Source organism: Heptranchias perlo, chromosome 14 (genome assembly GCF_035084215.1).
Source record: "Heptranchias perlo isolate sHepPer1 chromosome 14, sHepPer1.hap1, whole genome shotgun sequence".
NCBI lineage: Eukaryota > Metazoa > Chordata > Chondrichthyes > Hexanchiformes > Hexanchidae > Heptranchias > Heptranchias perlo.
In genome coordinates this window covers 16,912,969-16,939,205 of record NC_090338.1, presented here as the reverse complement: position 1 = coordinate 16,939,205, position 26,237 = coordinate 16,912,969, and the positions used below count along the sequence as shown (strand labels likewise).

The window sequence follows — 26,237 nt, the reverse complement described above, 5'->3', positions numbered from 1 at the left end:
TGACAACTTACTTTTATTTGCTCATAAAATAACAGCGCTCACTTCCAGCGAGCGTACATGTGCAGTCAAACGCGGAAATACGGAAGTTTCTCTACCAGATGCCCTGCTCCTCTGAAAGCTGCGCGGGAAGGACAGCTCGTCAGCTGGATCCCCGTTGGAATGAATGGACCAGCACAAAGTTGCTCTCCTGCCCAGCTGGAAACGAACTAATCGACACAGAAAAAGGTACGCTCAGTTTTTTAGGCCTAAGCTGACTTTTAATGGCGTGGTAAGTCTTAATGGCTGCCAAACATCCTCTCTGGCACTGAAAATTAACTTTTAAAAATCCAGAGTCTCATTCCTTCCAATTTTAATTTTTTAATTTTAATTTTTTTACTTCTTCTTTCTGTCTCTTTTACCTCTGTATTTTAAATAAATATTTCTTAGCCTCTCTTTATTTCTCTTTCTCAAACTGGTTTTACACTGAATTTACTGTTGTAGCTTGCATTTCCTGGTTCTCACTCTGCGTGGCTTGTCAAGGATGTTTCAATCTGATTGGTTGAAGGGACAGACAGTTCCTTGCCCTGCTCACACAGTTCACAGATGCCCGGGAGAGGACACTGCTCTTTTTTCAGTTCCCCATTGCAGCAAGTTGGCACCCAGAAGTCCGTGGATAGTTGTGCGTAAGTTTAAATCTAACGAGTGGCGGGTACTGTTCACTCGCCGCTCGGTACAAATTCTGGGCCAATGAAAAGCAGAATAAGGAGAGGAAAAATATGGACCTTATATATGGCAACAGATGCATCGACACCAATCCGTCCAGATGCTGTGTGGATAGGTATATCAGATCATCGGGCAGACTAAAGAAATCTCTAAGGTTACAACATGAAGGCCTTGGCAGTGTTCAACAATGGAACTGAGGACATATATTAGCAGAATTCCTAGATACACTCATTAGACCTAACCACCAGGATAGCATGCAGGCCTCTCCGATCTGCCTATCACACTTTACTGTAAATCGTGTTCACCATGAAAATAAATGATAGTAATACACTAACTAAACAACTGCAAATGGAAAAGGCAGTGGGAAGGAGAACATGTAGTTTGACTTCCCCAGTCCATTTTGCTTCTAGCTTAATCACAAGAAATTAAATTTATAATTTTTTTACAAATTGGTGGTGATAGAATTGTTCTGATAGCACTTGGAGGCAGTAGCAGAATGGATACAGAATTGGCTAAGTAACAGGAAGCAGAGAGTAGTGGTGAACGGTTGTTTTTCAGACTGGAGGGAAGTGTACAGTGGTGTTCCCCAGGGGTCGGTACTAGGACCATTGCTTTTCTTGATAAATATTAATGACTTGGACTTGGGTGTACAGGGCACAATTTCAAAATTTGCAGATGACACAAAACTTGGAAGTGTAGTGAACAGTGAGAAGGCTAGTGATAGACTTCAAGAGGACATAGACAGGCTGGTGGCAGGGGCGGACATGTGGCAGATGAAATTTAACGCAGAAAAATGTGAAGTGATACATTTCGGTAGGAAGAATGAGGAGAGGCATTATAAACTAAAGGGCACAATTCTAAAAGGGGTACAGGAACAGAGAGATCTGGAGGTATATGTACACAAATCGCTGAAGGTGGCAGGGCAGGTTGAGAAGGCGGTTAAAAAAGCATACGGGATCTTGGGCTTTATAAATAGAGGCATAGAATACGAGAGCAAGGGAGTCATGATGACCCTTTATAAAATAGTGGTTCGTCCACAACTGTCCAGTTCTGGGCACTGCACTTTAGGAAAGATGTAAAGGTCTTAGAAATTTACTAGAATGATTCCAGGATGATTCCAGGGATGAGGGACTTCAGTTACGTGGATAGACTGGAATCTGGGGTTGTTCTCTTTGGAACAGAGAAGGTTGAGAGGAGATTTGATTGAGGTATTCAAAATCATGAAGGGTCTAGACAGATAGATAGAGAGAAACTGATCCCATTGGCGAAAGGGTCAAGAACCAGAGGACATAGATTTAAGGTGATTGGCAAAGGTGACATGAGGAAAAACTTTATTCACAGTGAGTGGTTAGGATTGGAAATGCACTGCCTGAGGGGGTGGTGGAAGCAGATTCAACCATGGCCTTCAAAAGGGAACTGGATAAGTACTTGAAAGGAAAAAAATTGCAGGGCGAAGGGGATAGGGCCGGGGAGTGGGACTAGCTGGATTGATCTTGCATAGAGCCGGCATGGGCTCGATGGGCTGAATGGCCTCCTTCCGTGCTGTAACCTTCCTATGATTCTAGAGCGGTTTACTAATACAATTTAAACCCTGCTGTACCCTTCAATGAACTGTCAGATTTTTTATTCCTTATAATACATACTTTTTTTGCTATTGGTGTGCTTTCTCGCTTAAGTTTTTGCCATCGTAGTTTTCATTTTTCTTTCATTCTGTTACATTACAAAGGTCAGATTAATGGAAATAGTAAATTTTTTGAGAAAAGAATGGTCACTTAACAATGAGCTTACCTTTTTTAAAGAATGAAACACACAAAAAAAGATTGCATTTAAAAAGTACTATCACTGTAATTAAAATTATGCGAGATTTGACAAATCTGAGATTAAGCATACCTGTATAGGAAGAGGATTGGTTGGTGCAGTGGAATAGGCACTTGTCTTTATGTGTGGCCCCGGGTTAAAATGCACCTCAGCCAGATGGAAAGAAAATGTTCTTTGCCTACTGCGAAAGCAAAATACTGCAGATGCTGGAAATTGGAAATAAGAACAGAAAATGCTGGAAACACTCATCAGGTCAGGTAAGGTTAACTCTGTTTCTCTCTCCACAGATGCTACCTGACCTGCTGAGTGTTTCCAGCATTTTCTGTTTTTATTTCCTCTGCCTACTGGCTGTGTTTGGTCATATGTGAAATGAGTTTCAGCAGTCTCACACCAGTGCCTGGTGAGCAATAAGCCCATGTTTGCCAATCTCGTTCAGAGGCACCACAGGTCAGGAGCAGTGAAGTGCATCCATTTGGAAGTTCATCACCGTTCACCTTGGCATCACAAATAAAAAATAAACAATATTTAGATTTTTTGTTTACCTATTCTGCTTTCACATACATACTCTCCTTGTTTTTGTGCCATTGTGATTTCTCTGGATCTTTCCTTTCTGTCTGTCAGCGGTGTCCAAGGTAACCAGACGCGCCCAGTCCAGCGTTACCTCCCTCTCTGTTCTGATTGCTTCCGCCGCGGTAGAACCCCGCCCCCATCCTGAAAGCCGGCAGCGTGTGATTGGCAAATGGAGCTGTCCGTCACGGGTTCCGTTTTTCGGGCTGTCCGCAGAGTGGTACTGAGCGTGCGCGGAGCAGAGAGTGGAATCTGTGTCGGTTGGGCTGGAGCCGATTGTCGGTTGGAGGGGGTGATTCAAATCTGAATGCGCTCGAGGCCGCGGCTTCAAGGAGACGGGCCGTTAAACATGCCGGTGAGTGAAGGAGCTGCGGGTAATTTACACTGTGAGATAACTCAAACACCATGGCTTCGTCCTCGGTGCCTCCCCATCTGCCAGCCGGGGGAGGGAAGGAGGAGGAGGAGGAGGGAATGGGAGCGTATTCTAGGGACGGTTCAGGCCTTTAAACCGCTGCGATTTAGGTCTGGGATCCGCCGAGCGCCCGAGGTTTGCAAGTCAAGGCCGGACTACTCCGTGTAAAACCTTCGATGCGTAGTAGGCCTCGATCTATCAGCGCTGTAACCGCGAACAAAGCTGGAGCTCCAGACAATAAAAACCCTTGCCGGGTACCAGTCAGTCTGCGGATGGTGCGGGGGATGGAGGAGGCAGAGGATCCACCGAGACTGGATTTGCAGCATCAATTTAGCACCCATCCCTGCGCAGCGACTACGATGTGCGCATTAATCCAGACCCCCTCCCCCCCTGGGGCTAATGAGACCAGATCTCCGAGAGTTAGAAGTAGGAGCCCTCTGTAATCCTTCCCGTTCATCCTATCCACCCGCAGCTCCGTTCAGTAGATGTCATCACTGAATTTTTTTTGGGGGGGTGTGGGGGCGGTTAATCCGAATTATTCCAGAAACTAGCGTGAGGGAAATATTGTAAATGTGTGACCGGTGTCCAGCGTTTTGAGAATTGGGGATGGATAGGCCTGTGGTGCAGGGAGAAAGGGGCCAAGCCCAGTACGGTCGTAGCTGTAAACATGAGTGTGCTGTAAACAATATTTGGTTCAGTCTAATGCTGATGACGTTCATGTGAATGAGATGTGATACAGTATACGATGGATAAGGAGCAATACGAGGTGAATTAATCTGATTATATTAGTGGATTGTAAACAATTTTACAACACCAAGTTATAGTCCAACAAATTTATTTTAAATTCCACAAGCTTTCGGAGGCTTCCTCCTTCCTCAGTCAACCCCAGTCCATCACCGGCATCTCCACATATATTAGTGGAGATGGAGAAGCCTGTGTGCTTGTCCATGTGAGTGAGCGAATGATTGCAATTGTAAGATTAATGTATCGAACATATCTTGATGAATGGCTTTGAGTAAAAAGATATGAAAATATACAAAGATATAAAGAAAGCAGGTGCAATTAGGTTTTAAAAGAAATTGCATTCGAATTTCATCTGTTTATGGCCTCCACTCAATGCGTGGAATTAATGTGAGTGGTTCAGTTGCCGACATCTATAGTATGTCATTTTGTTCTAAAATCTTCCCTAAAATAGCAGGAGCTGCTAGGACAGAGGGTGCAGTTAACGATTTGCAGAAGGATGTAGATCAGTTATGTAATTGGGTAGACAAATGACAAATTAATTTAATACAGACAAATGTAAACTATCGCGTATTGGACAAAACAGTGTACGATAAGAGAGTGGAATTGGCACAGGGAGACTTACAAAGGACCGAACATAGGAACAGCAGTAGGCCATTTAGCCCCTTGAGCCTGTTCTGTCATTCAGTGAGATCATAGTTGATATGTATCCTAACTCCATCCACCCACCTTGGCTCCCTATCCCTTAATACCCTTTACTAGCAAAAATCTGTCACTCTCAAATTTAAAATTATTAATTGGGCTAGCATCTGCTTTTTGTGGGAGAGAGTTCCACAATTCTACCACCATTTGCGTGAAAAAGTGTTTCCTAACTTTTCTCCTGAATGGCCTGGCTCTGATTTTAAGGTTATTTCTCCTTGTCCTAGACTCCCTCATCAGCAGAAAATGTTTCTCTCTATCTACCCTATCAAATCCTTTCAAAATCCACAAAACCTCATTCAAATCACCCCTTAACCTTCTATATTGCAGGGAATACAACCCTGGTTTACGTAACCTCTCATTATAATATAACCCTTGAAGCCCTCGTAACATTCTGGTGAATCTGTGCTGCACTCCTTCAGAGGCTAATATATCCTTTCTAAGGTGTGGTGCTCAGAACTGTACCCAACTCCAGATGTGCTCTAACCAGGGCTTTGTATAGCTGTAGCTATACATTATATACATTATATTCTAGCCCTCTAGTTATAAAGGCTAACATTCCATTAGCCTCTTTGATTATTTTTATACCTGACTACTACATTTTAGTGATCTGTGTACTAAAATGTCAGATTAAATCTCTTTGGACCTCCACAGTTCCTAGCTTTTCACCATCTAAGAAATACTCGGATCTATCCTTTTATGGTCCAGAATGGATGACCTCACACTTGCATGTGTTGAAATCCATCTGCCACAGTTTTGCCCACTCATTTAATCTGTCCAAGTCTCTTTGTAATGTTATGCTCCCATCTACATTACTTACTATGCCACCAATCTTTGTGTCATCGCCAAATTTGGATGTATGGCTCTCTATTGTGTTAGCCAAGTCATTAATAAATATTGTGAATAGTTAAGGCCCCAGAACAGATCTTTGTAAGATACCACCAGTCACTTCCTTCCAATTCGAGTACATACCATTATCCCTACTCTCTGTCTTCTACCCCCTAACCAATCTCTTAACCAGGTCAACAATTTGCTTTCAATTTCATGAGCTTTAATTTTAGCTAACAATCTCTTATGTGGAACCTTATCGAATGCCTTCTAGAAGTCCATATTAATTACATCCATAGATGTAATTGTTTACTACTTTAGTTACTTCCTCAAAAAATTCAATTGTGTTTGTTAGACATGACCTACCCATTACAAATCCATGTTGGCTCTCTTTAATAAGTTCAAATTTCTCAAAGTGCTCAGTCACTCCTTCCTTAATTATAGATTCCAATAACTTCCCTGCAACAGACATTAGACTCACAGGTCTACAATTTCCTGGTTTCTCTCTCACTTTTCTTAAATAATGGAGTTACATTTGCAATTTTCCAATCTAAAGGGACAATTCCTGAATCAAGAGAACCTTGGAAGATTATGGCTAAAGCATCTGCAATTTCCTCACCTACTCCCTTTAAAACCCTGGGGTGGAAACTTCAGGTCCTGGGGATTTGTCAGTCTTTAATGCCATTATTTTTTCTAATACTGTTTTCTTGCTTACAATAACTTTAGTGAGTTCCAGTCCTTGATTCATTATTAGTTTCCCTGGACTGTCAGGTATATTATCCACTTCCTCTCCTGTGAAGACTGACTCAAAGTAATTATTCAACAAGTCTGCCGTTTCCTTATTTTCTTGGGTAAGAGTAACAGTAAGCTTGCAAAGCTACACTTTGTTGACAACATGGAGATGTAATTAAAAAAAGCAAACAGGATGTTTGGATACATACTCAGAATAAAGGAGTAAATATCTTTAGAGTTTTTCTGAGGTTTTGTAATGTACTGGTCAGACCATACTTGGACTGTCTACAGTTTTGGTTATCATGCTTCATGAGTGAGTCCTATTAATTATTCTGTTAGGTCTGTTAATTAACACATACTGTTCTTTTAGTACTTAGAGTCCTTGCCCATTTGCAACAATGTCAAGAAATTTCCATTTATTATGCCAAATTTACAATGTTAGTGTTAATCCTAGATTTCAGGAAAGCGCTCCTTTCTCCATCTTCCATTTCTCTTCTTTGTAAATCTGCAATTACTATCAGATTTTTCAAACGCATTAATCCTGGAAGGTAATGACAATCCCAAACTTCTTTTCTCAACAATGAACCATCTCCTCTGACCCCCCCTCCCCCTTTCACCAGGTGCAAGGAGCTAAGGGACTTTTTTGTTTGCAAGATTTGAGACTTTCCATTCAACCTCTTCCTCCTACCCTTCCCAACCTAGCCCTGACACCATATCGCTATGTAGCTTCTCCCTCTGCCCCCTCATCCAGTCCTCACTATCCTCCGAGACCATCAGCCTGTTTCTCAAGCACTTCCCAATCCACCTCTGATCACATAACTACTTTTTCTTGCCCCATTGTTCACTAATGGCTCCCTTCATACAAGCACGAGGAACACAGGAATTGGTAGATGAGAAAAGACCATGGTCCATCTAGTTCGCCTTCTATCATCCTGGTAGTCACATGATACACCGATAATGGAGTTGTTGACAAATCATAGGAATCAATCTTTATCAATTAGTCTACAACAGACCCAGACACTGTTCACCTCACTTCAAAACTGCCATCATCCCATCTCCGTCCTCTTCAACTAATGTCCCATATCTAACATCTCTCTCATCTAAGATCCCTGAATACATTGTTAACACCTAGTTCCTTACTCACCTCTCTTACAAGTCCCTGATTAAATTCCTTTAGTTGGCTTCTTCTGTGACCATAGCACCGAGACTGCCTTGGTCAAAGTTACCAATGACATACTTTGTAACTGTGGTGCACCTCAAACTCTTCAGCATTTTGGTGATGTTCAACACTGACCAACATGCCACCCACCTCAACCATCTCACCTCTGTGGGACCATCCTTGCTTAGTTCTACTCCTATCTGTCTCAACAGAACTAGTACATGAGCCAGAACCATTTCTAACTAAACATTAGTAAGACTGAAGCCATCCTGTTTGACTGTCACCAAAATCTCTGTACCCTTGCCCCTAACTCCAGCAACTTCTTTGGTAGCTTAGATAGGTTAAAACAGATGGTGCACAACCTTGGTGTTCTGTTTGACCCAAGTTGAGCTTCAAAACCACTTTAATTACACCCCCACATTGCCCCAACCCTTGTCTCTGTTATTGCTGAAATCCTTATTCAGATTTCTTTAGCTGCAGATTCGATTTCTCCAATGCCCTACACGCTAGCCCCCTGAGCCACCCTACTTAACACGCTAGCCCCCTGAGCCACCCTACAACGACAACAACAACTTGTATTTATATAGCGCCTTTAATGCAGTAAAACGTCCCCAGGCGCTTCACAGGAGCGTTTTCAAACAAACTTTGACACCGAGCCACATGAGATATTAGGTGGCCAAAAGCTTCGTGAAAGAGGTAGGTTTGAAGGAGCATCTTAAAGGAGGAGAGAGAGGGGCAGAGAGGTTTAGGGAGGGAATTCCAGAGCTTAGGGTCTGGGCAGCTGAAGGCATGGCTGCCAATCGTGGATTTATTAAACTCATCCAAAACTCCCTTGCCTGTATCCTGTTCTGCAGTAAGCCCTATGTGTTCATGATGCTTGTCCTTACTTATCTCCATTGGCTGCCTGTCCCCCAACAAATTGAATTCAAAATCCTCAATCTCATTTACATATTCCTTTCACTGCCTTGTCCCTCACACCTTTGCAACTTCCTCCAGCCTTATGCCCTCCTCTGCATGCCCTCTCCCTCTGGTTCAGCATTGGTGCTAGATCCTACTTTTTGGAACTGCTTCTCTGAACCTTTCCACCTTGCTATTTCTCTTCCCTTCTTTAAAGTCTCCTCAAAACTATCTCTTTAACCATTCTATTTGTCATCGCTCCTAACCCTTCTATTATTATTCAGCATCCATTTCTCTTTTTTTCACACATTAAGGGTGCTCTAAGTTGTTGAAGTAGTGAACCCATATAAAGTTGATATACATCACAGTCAATGTCTGAATAATAACTTTTTATCATGGACATATCAGTTCATCATCTTCCTTTTGTGCTGCAACATAATTGATCTACAATTAGAAGTGATTTTAATCAGTGGCCCCAAGTACAGGTTCAGCACTAGTATTGTACAGTGCCGTCGAAGCCTATTGTAAAACTAGGAAATTATTTGGATATAACCTCCCCTGTAACCTGACTCCGGCCTCTTGTACACCCCCTCCGTGGTTCTATATAGAATTGCATAAGATCTATAGCACAGAAACAGGCCATTAGGACCAACTGGTCTATGCCAATGTTCATACTCCACACGAGCCTCCTTCCACTTTATTTACATCTTCCCACCCTGCTGGCCCCCATTAGCCTCTATTCACTTCTTGCTCATGTATGCACCAAGCCTCGCCTTAAATGTATCAATGCCATCTGCTTCAACCACTCCATATAGCAGCACGTTCCACATTCTCACCACTCCCTTTAAAGAAATTCCTCCTAAATTCTTTATTTGATCTGTTAGTGCCTATCTTTTATTTATGTCCACTTGTTCTTTACTGACCCCAAGTAGAAATGGTGTCTCCACATCCACCCTATCAAACCCCTTCATTATTTGAAAGACTTCTATCAGTCTCACTTTAGTCTTCTCTTTTCCAGAGAAAAGAGCCCTATTCTGCTCAATCTTTCCTGATAGTTCAGTGGAAAGTAAAATCGGGCGGGGTGTAAAACCAGTAGCCGATCTAATCCTGTCAGTTTCTCGCTGGGTGGTGTCTGAGGGGGTGGTGGAAGCAGATTCAATCATGGCTTTCAAAAGGGAATTGGATAAGTACTTGAAGGGAAAAAATTTGCAGGGCGACGGAGATAGGGCGGGAGAGTGGGACTAGCTGGATTGCTCTTGCAGAGAGCCAGCACGGACTCGATGGGCCGAATGGCCTCCTTCCGTGCTGTAACCATTCTATGATTAGAATGTACAGGACAGTACTGCCTTATTTATAAACTAGACCTGCAAATGTCTTGGTTCCCAATATTGGTACATTCTGGTCTGGGCTGTCTCTAGACATGTTAGACAGTAAGTAAATAGGTTTGTTGAAAATCATAAAGATAGATTTTGCTGTATTCCCCATATGTTATCATTTTCTTAGGTTACTGAATTGGAAGTGGCAGTAACTGGGCTATGCTCTAATATGGCTACCATTCCCACAGAACGGAGTTTTCCCTGGAGAAATGCTCCAGAATCACTGTATCATAATAAATTAATTTTTTTGAGTGCCTGTCACTATGGTTTTATGAAATACTTGATTACATTTGCAACTTAAAAGGGGTCCTACTCCTTTGAGTGATCCAAGTCCGTCCGTGCAAGTGGCTCATTAGGCTGCAAAGAATGTAAGAATATTGGGAACAAGTAAGTACCACTTAGCTTGTTCCACTTAATCTGGATTAAAAATGTATATCTCTACTATATTGTCTTCATATTTTTCCCCCCCGCCCCCCCCAATACATTTCTGTTGATTGCAATTCTATTAGATAAATTAAACCCCTATCAGGTTTCTGGCTCTTCTCTTACTCTATGTTCCTACTTTTCAACATTGTCTTGCACAGAAATCTGGTCTTTACCTGAACCCACAAAATACTTACTAATCATTTATTCAATATAGACTTCAACGATTCATCATGCAAACAGGTTTTATTCAATGTCTGTGCTGGCTGCAAGTATTGAATCTTTAGAACAAGTCCTCTTGTGTTAGTCTTTACCCCAGGACTAAAATAGCTTTTTCCAGTTTCCTTAATTATTTTTAAAACCTGTATCATATTGCCTCTTAACCTTTTCCTGCACCGTAGAAAGTAAGCTAAGCTCTTTCAGCTGGTCCCCAAAGCATTTGGACGTGAGCCCAGGCGTCTACTATTTGCTCGTCTCTGCACTTTTTGTAAAACATCAATGGCCTTCTCTTATAATGAAAACCAAAGCTAGCTACTAATTTTCTAATGGCTAAGAGCCTGAAATTCCTGTCTTTGCTAAATTTAGTGAAAAAGTAGATGTAAATAATTAGTGGAATTTTACTACTTTTTATTCAGGCCTGTGTTTTACTCAAATTAGCAAATACAGCAATTTCAACCCTGGGTTTACTAAGCTTGCGTTTACACTGCAAGTTTAACGTCCATACAAAGTGATTTCTGCTTTGCATCAGTGCAAAACTTGTGGTATAAATCCAGTCAGGTTTGACCTGACTCCAGAGGAAGCGGTGTGTGAATCTAGTATGGTGACAAACCCAGTTTACAAAGTGTTTGAGGGCTGAGTGGTTCTACCAGGACACTTTTTTTAAACCTGTCTGGTGTTAATTTAAATATTTAGAGAGGGGGATTTTCTCGCGCCACTGCTGTGGTGAGCCGCCTTCTTGAACCGCTGCAGTCCGTGTGGTGGAGGTTCTCCCACAGTGCTGTTAGGTAGGGAGTTCCAGGATTTTGACCCAGCGACTATGAAGGAATGGCGATATATTTCCAAGTCGGGATGGTGTGTGATTTGGAGGGGAACGTGCAGGTGGTGTTGTTCCCATGTGCCTGCTGCCCTTGTCCTTCTAGGTGATAGAGGTCGCGGGTTTGGCAGGTGCTGTCGAAGAAGCCTTGGCGAGTTGCTGCAGTGCATCCTGTAGATGGTACACACTGCAGCCACGGTGCACCGGTGGTGAAGGGAGTGAATGTTTAGGGTGGTGGGTGGGGTGCCAATCAAGCGGACTGCTTTGTCCTGGATGATGTCGAGCTTCTTGAGTGTTGTTGGAGCTGCACTCATAACGAAACATAGCCTTACATTTATTTGTTTTAACCATTCATTTACACTGTGAAGCTTGCTCAGCCCTTTCTAAATATTTACTGCTTGTAGCTTAGATTTAGCTTTTCTAAACGAATCACTGTCATCTGCAGATGTCTTGCACTTATTAGAAGCATTTTTGAAGCTGTTCAAAAGTGGTGAAATTAGCTATGATCCTTGTGATATGGCAGTTATCATTGTTAAACATTGTAAAAATTCCCTATCTATAACCTTCTGTTATCTATCATCCAGCCCATCTTGTATATGCATATATCTATTGTGCTAAATATTAGTAAACTTTTCATGGTTAAAACTAATTAACTTCCTCTTATTGTGGTGGTAGAATATGTTGAAGCTCAAACATGCAAACCATCTCGATTTACCCCATATTCTTCCCTGATAGTTCAGCAGACAAAATGTATTGCCTGCTTTGGTGCAGAGCCTTGTAGACCAAGAAGACCCAGATATGATGCTTGGTTTGTGCTGAGTTAGCCTATGACAGATGGAGCAACTGTGTTGTACTGCAATTGGATGCAGAGTTTCTTGGCTGAGGAGGGGGGGAAATGTAAGGTGCCTGCTCTGGGTTGCTAGCTATTAACCTCTAGTGAAAAGTGAGCATGGATGATGACAGGTTTGGGCTCCTACTTGGCCTACTGGTGTTTGCTGTCCAACGTCACACATGAAAAACAACCAATTAAGCAATGTACTGGAGTGCCACTGGGATGTGTGGAACCATTGCTTGTGTCACTGCCTTCAGGAGAGTTGGGAGGTAAATTGTAATGGGGGAGGTGTATGAGCGATAGAGCATTTGAGCATCTGAAGGAAAAAAAAGGCTTATATGAATATTTTGTGTAAGCTCGATGAAGAAAATACTAATGTTTCTGAGTAATTACTAATAGTCAGATTTGAGCTTGTAACAGATTGGAAGCGAATTAATTTAGAACTTCAACTTAAAAAAATGCTGTAGTTATGAATCAGTTTGCAAATTTCCACTTAATCTAAGCAGTCTTTCTCATTTACAATCTATGAATTTGATTCTGATCTTGCCTCTATAATATAATTATATGCAGTGTTAAAGTCTTGTTTGTATTATAAAGTCAATTCTGGAGAAAACCCAACATGTACTGTGATGCAACCCTCAATTCTAGTGATTTTTCTGTACAAAACACACCCCTCTGGCCATGAGAATACTGTGACAGTATTGCAATGTAAACCTCGTCCCAAAGTGCCTCCATTTAGGGCTGCCTTTGATCTCCTTCTGTCTCCAGGCAGTAGCAAGACTTGTGTCAAAGTCCCTCTGGGTATAAGGTTTCATTTATATTTAGCAATTTAATCATAACAGTTGAGTGGTACAGATGTTTTGGGGAGGTGGCGATTGTGGAAAATTCTAAACCTAAACATAATTTATATTTAAATGTTTAGCGCTGCAGCCAGGTCTGTTCGGATACCATTGTAGAAAAAGTGCAAGAATATTATACGTTTCAGAATTATTAGTGTGTAGTTCTGCCTAGACAGTGTCCATAATTAAGTGATATTAAACCTCCCATTTAGTTGTCTGATGAGAATGCTTTATACAGTATAATCTGTAGCAACATTTTTTTATATGAAAATATTGTATTCCAGTCTGGTGTAGCACTAAACCATACATAATTGATTTCAATCAGAAAACTGCAATTGGCTTCCATACTCCTGGGCTAGAAAAGAGAAATTTCACTCGTGATTGCTGTCTCTGCTGATAAGTGTCAAGTCAGTTGAGGAAGGGATCAGATTCAGTTGTGAAAGGCTCCACAGATGAATAGTCTACTAATATTTACTGTTTAGACTCAAATGCAAAGAATGGTCACTTGATGGGGACCACTAGCATCCTTGAAACTGTGCCCTGCATGAATCAATGCCTTCAGAACAGGAGAGAAAGTTGAGGGGAGGGGAAGAAGAAAAAACTTTGTTCAAGGATATTGTCGGGCATTTAACGTAAAAAGGTGACTTTACAACAACAACAACTTGCATTTATGTAGCACCTTTGACGTAGTAAAACGTTCCAAGGCGCTTCACAGGAGTGATTTTCAAACAAAATTTGATACCGAGCCACATAAGGAGATATTTGGAAAGATGACCAAAAGCTTGGTGAAAGAGGTAGGTTTTAAGGAACGTCTTAAAAGAGGAGAAGGGAGATAGAGAGGTGGGGAGGTTTAGGGAGGGAAGTCCAGATCTTAGGGCCTAGGCAGCTGAAGGCACAACTGCCATTGGTGGAGCGATTAAAATTGAGGATGCACAAAAGGCAAGAATTGGAGGAGCGCAGAGACCTCTGAGGGTTGTAGGGCTGGAAGAGGTTACAGAGAAAGGGAGGGGTGAGGCCATGGAGGGATTTGCTGAAAGGGAAAATGTTGCAACAGTTCCTAATTTCCTACTTTATTGATCATTCATTCTTGTTTGTATATCCACAGAGTAATAAATTGGAGAAGACTGACTGCATCGAGGCCAGTGATAATGTGATGGTTGTTGTACGCTGCCGGCCAATGAATGAAAAAGAAAGAAATATGGGACATAGACAAGTGGTGAATGTGGACGAAATCCGAGGAACAATCACTGTCTACAAGACCGATGCTGCCAATGAGCCACCAAAGACATTCACTTTTGATACAGTCTTCAGTCCGGAGAGCAAGCAAGTAGATGTGTACAATCTCACTGCAAGACCCATTGTTGATTCTGTTCTGGAAGGATACAATGGTAACTCCTAGGTTTATAACTGCTTTCAGTTACTTTTAAAAAAAAATATTTCCTTACAACATAATTTCTTTATTTTCTGTGTAAGGTTCCTATCATTTTGTTTAGAGTTAAGATTTCAAAACCAGGAGGTCATTCACACTCCTATATGCAGTTTATGCTCCACACGAGCCTCCTACTTCATCGAACCCTATCAGGGTACTTTTCTATTTTTTTTCTCCCTCGTGTGCTTATCTAGCTTCCCCTTAAATGCATCTATGCTATTTGCCTCAGCTACCCCTTGTGGTAGAGCGTTCCACTCTTTGGGTAAAGAAGTTTCTCCTGAGTTCCCTATTGGATTTGTTAGCGACTATTTTATATTTATGACCTCTGGTTTTGGACTCCCCCACAGATGGAAAAATTTTCTCTACATCTACCCTATCAAACCCTATCATTATCTTAAAGACCTCTATCAGGTCACCCCTCAGCCTTCTCTTTTCTAGAGAAAAGAGCCCCAGCCTGTTCAGCCTTTCCTGATAAAGATATCCTCTCAGTTCTGGTAACATCCTTGTGAATCTTCTTTGCACCCTCTCCAATGCCTCTATATCCTTTCTATCATATGGAGGTCAGAACTCTGCACAATACTCTAATTGTCTAACCGAGGTTTTATACACATTTAACATAACTTCTTTGCTTTTCAATTTTATCCCTCTAGAAATTAATCCTAGTGCTTGGTTTGACTTCTTCATGGCCTTATTAACCTGTTTCGCTACTTTTAGTGATTATGTATCTGTACCCCTAGATCCCTTTGCTCATCTCTGCCGTTTAGACTCTTTTATCCAAGCAGCAAGTGGCCTCCTTATTCTTCCTACCAAAATGCACCGCCTCACACTTATCTACGTTGAAATTCATTTGCCAATTACGTGCCCATTCTGCCAGTTTATTAATGTCCTCTTGCATTTTGAAGCATTCTTCCTTTGTATTAACTACAACCCCCAATTTGGTGTCATCCGCAAATTTTGAAATTGTACTTCTGATTCCCGAATCGAAATCATTAATGTAAATTGTGAACAACAGTGGTCCCAGCACCAATCCTTGTGGAACACTGCTTCCCACCTTTTGCCATTCTGAGTAGCTACACTTAACCCCTACTCTCTCTTTTCGTTCTCTAGATGTCTTTCTGTTACATCTTTGAGTAAAGATTCCATTATCTTTCCTACCACCAACGTTAAGCTAACTGGTCTATAGTTCCCTGGACTTGTTCTATCTCTTTTTTTAAATGTAGGAATAACATTAGCTGTACACCAGTCTTCTAGCACTATTCCCTTTTCTAGTGAATTTTTATATATATGTAATAGTGCCTCTGCTATCTTTTAATATTCGTAGATGCAGGGGTCTTAGCCTTCCTAAGTTTGATTAGTTTATCAATTATCTCCCCCCTTTCTATCTTAAATGTTTTAATACTTTTTTCGTACTCTTCTTCTAATGTGCTGCCCATCTTGTTAGTCTCCCTGGTAAATACGGAGGCAAAGTAACTTTTCAGTATTTCTACCATTTGCCTGTTGTTACCTGTGAGTTTATCTTATGCGTCCCTTAGTGGCTCTATCCTGATTCTGATTTTTCTTTTGTTATTTATGTGTCCATAGAATACAATTTATTTTTATATTCCTTGATAATTTAAACTCGTAGTTCCTCTTTGCTTTCCTAATTGTTTTTTGACTTCTTTCCTAACTTCTTCGTATTCCCTTTTATCATCCTCTCCTTTACTGTCTTAAGAGTATGCCTTTTTCTTTAGTTTCAATTTTATCCTTATCTCTTTATTCATCCATGGTGTTTCATTATTGGTTAGTTTGTTCTTGCTTTTTAGAGGAATATATTTCTCCTGACCTCTATTGATCACCATTTTGCATGTTATCCACTGTTTTCTATTTTCTTGCCTGTCAAAATTTTTTTTCCTGTTTTCTTGCCCCAGTTCCATTCTCATCCCTTCAAAATTAGCTTTTTTCCAATCTATTTCTTTGGTCTTTGTCTTACTTATGTCTTTCTCAATCATTATTTTAAACCTTATTATGTTATGATCATTCCCATTACTAGATCCAGCAGTGATTCCTCTTTTGTTGGGCTTTTCACATACTGGGTACGAAAGGAGTCATGTACACACTGTAAAACTTCCATTCCCTTTTCTCTTTTCCCTACCTCTTGCCAGTTTATTTGGGGGCAGTGAAATCTCCCATGATTATTATTCAATGTTTTTTTACTCATTTCATAAATTTGTCTACATCATCTTCCACTTCTCTTCCACTTTTAGGCGGTCTGTAGAATTTACCTATTAACGTGATCGATCCCTTATCCTTTGACTCATTCTATATGGATTCTGTTTCTATCTTAATGTTACTTATACTCCTTATTTCATTTGCCATTATGTTGTCTGTACAGTTACCCCATCCCCTCTTGCTTCCCTATTCTTTCTAAATACATTATATGCTGCAATGTTTAACTGCCAATCCTGTTCCTTATGTAGCCGTGTTTCTGTTAACCACATCTGGCTGCTCGCTATGAATTATTGCCTCCAGTTCCCCCGTTTTGTTTCGGATGCTATGCACATTGCTGTACAGCAATTTAATTTGTTTTTAGTAATTGTTCCCCATCATTTTTTTTTAACAGTCATTTTGTACTTGTGTTCTAGAGCTGTATTTGTTCCCTGACCGTTTGTTACCTTTATTCCTTAACTGTGTCTGACCTTTACTCTCATTTCCTATTCTTTTCTTCTTCAGATTTAATGTTATCTTCCTCAGATCCTTCCCCCTGTCTTACTAGTTTAAAGTCCTATTGACAGCCCTATTTATCCTTTCTGGTAGGACACTGGTCCCATTCCGGTTCAGTTGGAGCCTTTCCCAATGGTATAACTCCTTTCTGCGCTTTCTAAATCCCAATTGCCTAGCCTTTGGATCTCCATTCTCCACAGTGCTTCTGTTGATTTACAAATGACATCCTCTGTCGAACCCCTTCATAATTTTAAAGATCTCTTAGGTCACCTCTCAGTCTTTTTTCTAGAGAAAGGAGCCCCAGTTATTTTAGTAGATTAACCATCTAAATCTTAGACTGCTGAAACAACAGCAAAAACTCCCCAGAGTGAATTCTGAATATTCATCCCTCACACTGCCATTCAAAAACTTTTTCTCTTGTAAAATTTTTAACCTTTTTGTTCAGTCTCATTGTGTTATGTTTCAGCTACAAATCGCAAAACACTTTCCTTTTTTTTCATTTCTTCAGGTACTGTTTTTGCTTATGGACAAACTGGCACTGGCAAGACATTTACTATGGAAGGAGTGCGGGCTGTGCCTGAACTTAGGGGCATTATTCCCAATTCATTTGCTCATATATTTGGCCACATTGCAAAGTCTGAGGGCGACACCAGGTAAAGTTCCAAAATTAAAGGTGTCTCATCGCTACAGAAGCATTGTTGGAAAAATAGATGTTTTATTTGTTTAAAGACTAATTCTAGAGTTTTTTTAATAATCCACATTACAAACTAATTTTAAAAAGTTTATGCATTTGGAGGGTGAAACAGTACTAATTTATATTGTTGTTCTTGAAGGAGTTGGAGTATGTGTCCAATCCTTGGTAGCGCAATGTCCTGTGTGAGTGTTGGAGTCTGGTCTCTATCAGTACAGTGCTGTTATATAGCCTCAGCTCTGTAAAGCCCACGTCCTTAGTTTTATGAAGCCATACCACAAGTAAAACCATTGATTGGCACAGGCTTAGTTATTCATTTTAAATTGCATTTTATATGGCAAGAAGTGGAACAGGCTCGAAGGGCTGAATGGCCTACTCCTGTTACCACGTTCCTATGAGATCAAAAAGCGGCGATAATTAAATTTATTATAAAGACTCCTCATTTGTAGTAAGTACCTAATGCCAGCTTCACTGATGAAAGTATTGATTCAGACTTCAGATACTGCACATTAGACTGCTCCAAATATTATATTATCTAACTAATGTCCAATGACTTAGCATTCAGTATTCCTTTTTTTGTTGGACGAGAGGGGTGTGAAGAAAATATACAAAGTTGGGGATTAGATTACATGAATAATAAACTAATGATGACTGCATTGGGATTTCATGAACAGATATATGCTTTTAAAATATTTTTACCTCTTTAACCACTTTTTTGCTATTACATCAACAGCGGTATTTCTTTTACAATCTAAATGTTTGCTGCACAACATGTAATGAAAGGGAACATTTTTTTCTGCCAAGATCTTGCCAGCAGAACTAAAATGTGCCTGTGACAGTTGCAGTCCCTACTGCAGCAAAAAGTGTACTCTAAATGGAAAAATTCAATCTCTGTATTAAGATGCATCTTTGACGATGACCATTTGAACAGGTAGCCCAATTCTCTTTCCCCTCCCCAAGTCAACAAGAACCATTCATACCAAAATAACCAAATGATTTGATTGTAGAATGAGCTTTGGTGAATTAACAGCTTAGAATATATTACAAATTAAACATTTAAATATTCAATTTATAATTATGAAGCTATATAATGGTCTTCTAAAGTTACACCTTTCAATTCTGGTCTGAGAACACATTGAGGTGCAAGTGAAACATCGATTTCCAGGCAACAGTGCAGAGAAGAGCCAGAAGGCTGACTCTAAATGTTGCAGGACCGAGTTATAAGGAACTCTCAGACTCCTAGGCCCCGATATTACTAGGGAGGCGGGATGGCAGCGGGGGGGGGGGTGGGGTGACTGGGCACGTGAGTAACCTGCCCAGTGAAATCCGTCCGCATATGGGATCCAGTGCAGGAAGCGCTTCAATGACCTAACTAGGTCAGCCAAAGTGAGTACACTTACTCATTCTCCAACACTTCGTCTTCCACATCACCCCCCCCACCCCACAACTCATTCTGTACATGCCAACACTACCCTATCACACCACTCCTCGCACCCACTCAAAGCTTGTCCTCAACTTACCTGCACTTACTCACCTCCCCAGTACTCATCCCACCACTACCACTCAACCCAATCCTCACACAGTGTCATGGCTCTGTCTCATACTCATCCTCTGATGCATCTCTTTCACGGTCAGCCTCACTCAAACCAGTGCATTCAGCGGTTGGCCACGTCACCATCCCTCACTCGCGCCTCTCTACTTTCTCCCCTACTTATAGGAGAAGAGAGCCCAGAATGCACGGGAGAGGGCGAAGACCGGAGGGAGGCCGCAACATCAGGTCGTCCTCACGGACACAGAGCAGGAAGCTTTTGAAGTGAGCCGCACCCTCGAGTGCCTGTCCGTCAGGGACGCCGAGACTGCCACCCGACAGACGGCTGGTGACAGAACTTTAACATTCAGCACTCACAATAGCAAATGATGTTAACATGCCTTGCCATCTTCAGCATCTCAACATCTGTCATCATGCTTAATATTGCCTTCTGTTCTCTTACAGGGCCTTCAGCAACCTCCGTGACGGTGGAGGACGATTCCTCAGAGGACCTGCTGGCCTCTGAGGGGGCACCATCACATCTGAGCGAGCCATCCACCAGCGCAGATACACACACCTCGTGGGTCCCCGCCCTCACTTCGTTGGGGTCACACATGGTGAGTCACCATACACATGTGAGCACGAACAGACAGTGGTGGCAGGTGCAGCTGTGGAGAGTCTGCATCGGTGGGAGTACTCTTCTCCAGGCTCTGCTCAGCTGGACACAGATGCTGAACCCTGAGGGCCATCCTTTAAAAGGAGAATGATCAAGGGGCAGCAGCACATTTGCGAGGTGCTGGAACATGTGCCACGCCCCCTCTCCACAATCGCACAGAGGATGGAGGAGTCCAACTCCTGCATGAGTGGAATGGTGGCACAGGTACAGGAGGGAATCTCTGAGATACTGTCACAGGGACGTGAAGGCATCTCTGAGATAGTGTCACAGGTAAGTGCGGGAATGTCTGCGATGGAATGAAGGCTAGCCTCCATGGAGCTTCAAGCACGGCTCACCAATGAGTCCATTGAGGCCCTGACAACTGCCCTTCGGACTCAGGGTGAGCAACTTTCTGCCGCCTTGAACAGGCAGGCAGATACACTAGCACTGGCCTTACAAGGCTTCACACATGTCCTCCAAACTGTCGTCCAGCAGGGTGGTAGGAGTAATGTGGACCTGGCCCAGGAGAGGGATGATGGTGAAAGGGGACATGGAAGTGTGGACGCCACTCAAAGCGCTCCCACGTCTTTCCCGTTGCCCCCCTCTCAACCAGTACCCGCAATGCTGCCTCCTCTCCAGGTGGTCGAGTCTGCCCTTGCACAGGTGCAGGTAGAGCAGTCTTTGGAGGGGCCCTCAAGGGCACCGAAACCCAGAGAGCGTAGGCCCAAAGCATCTAATCGATCAGGGCATGACCAAGAGCAACCTGCCACTACCTCTGCTGTAGCCACAGGAAGCACCACGTAGGAGTAGTCAGAAGCATAAGGCAAAGGTTTTGTGAGCACAAAGGGGATGCACAAGGGTGTTCGATGGTTTGTCATATTTTTTATTTATATTTGATTTTTGTTAATGGCACATTAAACATTATTATTATCAACACTACTGCCATGCCTTGGCCATTCTTGACTGGCTTGTGTAATAAGTCCCTTTCATGATATTCACCATGAACACCCACACTTGATGCCACCCATTGGGTCATTCTACAGTGGATGTATGTGTAGTTGCACAACTATTTTGGCAGGTGCCTGTGGCGCAGCACTGTGTTGTGGAGCTCCACGTGGCGGAGGTGGACGGCGTGCCTGGCGAGGCTGGTGATGTTGCTCGTCCTCGGATGAAGTGATGAATGCAGCTATGGCGCCCCCCCCATCCTGACGGTGTGAGTTTGAGGGCGGTCCGCAAAGTTAGGTAAATGTGTTTGCACAGCAGAGTTTAGGGTATAAATTAAGAATTTTGAGTGGAAAGACAAAGGTGTTGCAGCCAAAACTTTGTCTGAAGTGACCGAGTGCCCTGCTGCAATAAATGAGATATTGCCCCCAATTGTCAAAAAATCCTTTGCATCTACAGCACAGGAAACACGGTGAGGATCCATGAAAATTGCACCCCTGCCAAAATCTCCAGTCAATGAGGTCTGTCAAATACCTCAAATAGCTAAATAAGTATTTAAATTATCATCCCGCCGGCTTTACTTGCCGGTGGGAGTCCCGCATGCGGGAGCTGCTCGCGCACCCGAACGCGACATTGGGGAAACCCCGAAGTGAGCTGGTTGGAGCCGGGCTCCGAACCTGGTCCAGGATTCCGCCATTTTTGGAGCCCCCCGCCCCCAACGTACCCGCTCGGCCATCCGAAAATCGGCCCCTTAAGCTTTGAAAAGAGGCAAATGTGAGGCGGTTGATAGAGGTATATAAGACACTAAGTGGAATGGACTAGGTTATAATCCAGAGCGCTGTGGGGATAAATGTGTAAGCTGATGAAAGGCAAGCTCAGGACTGAAATCAGGAAGTACTTCTTCACACAATAATTGATTTAAATCTGGAGTGGTCTTCTGGTTTGGGAATGGAGGCAAAAACTCTGGAATCATTCAAGAGGCAATTAGGTGATATGATAGAGGCACTGTAAGTTTTTCTAGAAGAAATTTTGGACCAAATAACCTCCTTCATCTATGCTTTGTTATCATATACTCTAGGGATTAATTCCATTCTAAAACTGCACACTTCTTTAATGTACACCGATAATATAGTTTACTTTTAATTTCAACTTTTTTTATTTTCTTGCCAATTTTCTTTCCTCCCCATCTCTCCTGAAGGGGTTGATTCCTATTATTTACCGAGAAACCAAGGTGAATGGTCAAGGCCCATTGTGCTGGTCATCACCAAGGTGTAAAAGAGATGAGGAGAATTAAGTTTAGGTTTTAAAAACCTGAAGGTTATAGGAGAGAGGAAAGATTGAGGAAATAGGAAGTTCCATAGCTTTGAGGTTCTAGGAAAAAATGAGTGAAGAGTGGAGACTGTGGAGTGGAGGAAAAGTATATAGGATAGTGTATTTGGAGTTTAGAAGTAATAAGAGGAAAGTTCAGAGAAGTACTGATCATATTAGTATTGATGATAAATAGAGAAAGACAAGAAAGTTTCAATAGAGAGAGAGTTTGAAGGATAGAGGTGAGAGAGTGGTTGCCTATTAATGATTAGCCTTTTTTTGTAGCTTGCTATAAAAGCCTTGGCAGATCTGGTAATAATATTGAAATATTTGATAACTTGAGTTTTATAGACACAAGAGTTGTTGAGAGGAAACACGTAGTTGGCATGTAACCGGTTGCCAACATAGTTGATCAAATATACGTGTTGAAGCTGTTGTCAACAATTATTTGTTTAACTTTGTGGAAAATAGCTTTGCATTCATTGGAAACTTAGCAAGTGGTCAATAATCACACCTAATCCAAATAGTACCGTATCATTGTATCTGTGTGTACTGTTTCCTGTTCCAATATGTTATAATACCAACATTACTTCTGTCAAGTGTGGTTCCTGCAAAAAAAAAACTTTAATTCAAAGGAAAGGTCAGTTGACACCCCTGTCAAAATTGACAATGCTATCCATAGCAGGGGTTATTAGGAAAAATATTTGTGATCAAGAAACTGCCTTTTCAATGTGGTAATTCTTATTTTAAAAAAATCTATACCTTATTAGGACCCTTTGGAATACCTTGGATGTTTTTCACAATGTTAAAATTGATAACTTCTTGGCGTTTATTGCTAGGGGGATAGAATATAAAAACAGGGAGGTATTGCTGCAGTTATATAAGGTATTGGTGAGACCGCACCTGGAATACTGCATACAGTTTTGGTGTCCATACTTAAGAAAAGACATGCTTGCTCTCGAGGCAGTACAAAGAAGGTTCACTCGGTTAATCCCGGGGATGAGGGGGCGGACATATGAGGAGATGTTGAGTAGATTGGGACTCTACTCATTGGAGTTCAGAAGAATGAGAGGCGATCTTATTGAAACATATAAGATTGTGAAGGGGCTTGATCGGGTGGATGCGGTGAGGATGTTCCCACGGATGAGTGAAACTAGAACTAGGGGGCATAATCTTAGAATAAGGGGCCGCTCCTTCAAAACTGAGATGAGGGGAAACTTCTTCACTCAGAGGGTGGTAGGTCTGTGGAATTTGCTGCCCCAGGAAGCTGTGGAAGCTACATCATTGAATAAATTCAAAGCAGAAATAGACAGTTTCCTAGAAGTAAAGGGAATTAGGGGTTACAGGAAGCGGGCAGGAAATTGGACATGAATTTAGATTTGAGGTTAGGATCAGATCAGCCATGATCTTGTTAAATGGCGGAGCAGGCTCGAAGGGCCGATTGGCCTACTCCTGCTCCTAGTTCTTATGATGGGCAATGGGTATATTTATTGTGTGGCAAAATAGGAATTTCTTTTTTCTCTGATTCAGTTTATAGTCTTAGTACAATCTCTTTCCTGTGCTGAATTAGCTGATTTCAGCTGAGGGAGCAGTGGGAGTTTTATATAGCAAACTTGTGAAAAAAGGAAATACTGCACTTTTACCAAATAATTGTGTACGTTGTCATTGAATTATTGATTACTTGGGTAACGTGAGGTAATCTTTTACTCCTTGATTAGATTGACAAAAGAAAAAAGGCATCAAGAAAATAAACTCACTCAAAATGTATAATATACAAGGCTTTAGGTATGCATTGCTAATTAACTAGGAGAACTATGAGGGTAAATTTAGCAAACCCATGCTCCCAGTGGGGAGCCATACTTTAAACGCGTGCAAGTTAGAGAATTAGAGCTACTACGTTTGGTAGGAAGAACGAGGAGAGGCAATATAAATTAAAGGGTACAATTTTAAAAGGGGTGCAGGAACAGAGATCTGGGGGTAAATGTGCACAAATCTTTGACGGTGGCATGGCAGATTGAGAAAGCGATTTAAAAAAGCACATGGGATCTTGGGCTTTATAAATAGAGGCATAGAGTACAAAAGCAAGGAAGTTATGATGAACCTTTATAAAACACTGGTTCGGCCACAACTGAAGTATTTGGCACAATTTTAACAGTGAAACGGGTGGGTTGAGGGTGGGAATTTGCAACCATTCCAGACCCTCCTCCAGCTTGCCCACTTCTGGTTTTCATGGGGCGGGTGACCACCTGCTCTCAGGAGGCGGGTAAGGCCTTAAAACCTTTCAAGGAGGCTATGGGCCTCCATTTTCCCACAGTTTCTGATTTCACCCCCGGGGGGCTGGGATTCCTGGGCCTTCTCTTTCATGCCTCGTGAAAGGAAGCGAGAAGGCCCGAGACTAACAGGTAGATGCCTTTCTGGCATAGCTTGTCGGCCCGGAGGAGCAGGAGTGCTTCCCCCAGGCCCAACAAGCCTACCTGTAGCAACCCCCACCATGACCGCCGACCCCAGCCCCCGATCCCCCCCCCCCCCCCCCAAACGGCCGTGGAACCTGATTTTCCCCCAACGATCGCGGACATCCCGATCGCGGACACCTGACCCAGATTCCCCCCAGCGATTGCGGATCCCAATGATGACTCCTGATCCCGACACGACGCCCCGTGACTGACCCCCGATCCCTACCTCCATGACTGATGACCCCTGTGCCCTGTGTCATCCCATGCCTACCTGTTTCCTCACCTCTTCCCCCCCCCCCCCCCCCCCCCCAAATCCATACAAACAAGTACTTACCCGAAGACTTACCTGAACACATCCTCTCCCTGGCTGGTCTCCCGTCCGACTGAGACCAGCCTGTCAATCTGGCCGGTCAGCTGGATGGCAAACCGACAAAATAAAAGACGTCCTTACGTCAAAATTGTAAGGACGTCTGGGAAACCCGTATTTCCAGGATTCCTGTCCTCAATTTGACCCCCCCCCCTTCCCGCCTCGGGGTCAAAATCATGCCCATTATGTCCATTTCTGGACACCGCACTTTCGGAAGGATGTGAAGGCCTTAGAGAGGGTGCAGAAGAAATTTCCTAGAATGTTTCTAGGGGTGAAGGACTTCAGTTACGCAGATAGACTGGAGAAGCTGGGGTTGTTCTCCTTAGAGCAGAGAAGGTTGAGAGGAGAATTTGATAGAGGTATTCAAAATGAAGGGTCTAGACAGAGTAGATAGAGAGAAACTGTTCCCATTGGCGGAAGGGTCAAGAACCAGAGGGCATAGATTTAAGGTGATTGGCAAAAGAACCAAAGGCGACATGAGGAAAATCTTTTTTACACAGCGAGTGGCTGTGATCTGTAATGCACTGCCTGAGAGGGTAGTGGAGGCAGATTCAATCGTGGCTTTTAAAAGTGAATTGGATAAGTACTTGAATGGAAAAAAAATTGCAGGGCTATGGGGAAAGGGCGGGGGAATGGGACTGATTGGATTGCTCTTGCAGAGAGCCTGCACTGACTCGATAGGCTAAATGGTCTCCTTCCGTTCTGTAACCATTCTATCCCTATGTATCCCTATGTCCAAACTACCCTCCCTTTGAGTGTGGCTCCCTGCTGGGAGTGTAGAATTATTGAATTTAACCTCTAAAGCATGAACGTGCTGATTTTTTTTTTGCTCATCCTTTCTTTTAAGGTTCCTTGTGCGAGTATCCTATCTGGAGATTTATAATGAGGAGGTTCGTGACCTTCTTGGAAAGGATCAGAGTCAGAGACTGGAGGTAAGAAATTCAGTCAATGTGGCAAAACCGACTAATGGGGAACAAAGGAAAAACCCACTGAATTTATAATTTTATAGATAGTTCATTTTCCACAGTAGAGTAGGAAGACTACTGCCTCTAGGGATCCTATGATGACTTTCACCAGATATGAAAGGCTACCGCAAACCTCATTAG

The 26,237-nt window shown here is 42.4% G+C and overlaps 1 protein-coding gene across 2 annotated transcripts in view; it reads left to right on the top strand.

The window, feature by feature from the left end:
* Positions 1-3,309: 3,309 nt before the first annotated feature.
* Positions 3,310-26,237, top strand: part of kif3a (kinesin family member 3A) — a 79,626-nt gene continuing 56,698 nt past the window's right edge. For both annotated transcript variants that reach the window (XM_067996067.1, XM_067996068.1), the window contains exons 1-4: positions 3,310-3,442; positions 14,164-14,446; positions 17,696-17,840; positions 25,979-26,063. In XM_067996067.1, coding sequence (XP_067852168.1) covers positions 3,395-3,442; positions 14,164-14,446; positions 17,696-17,840; positions 25,979-26,063 — 561 coding nt within the window. In that variant the 5' untranslated portion in view covers positions 3,310-3,394. The remainder of the gene's footprint in view (positions 3,443-14,163; positions 14,447-17,695; positions 17,841-25,978; positions 26,064-26,237) is intronic.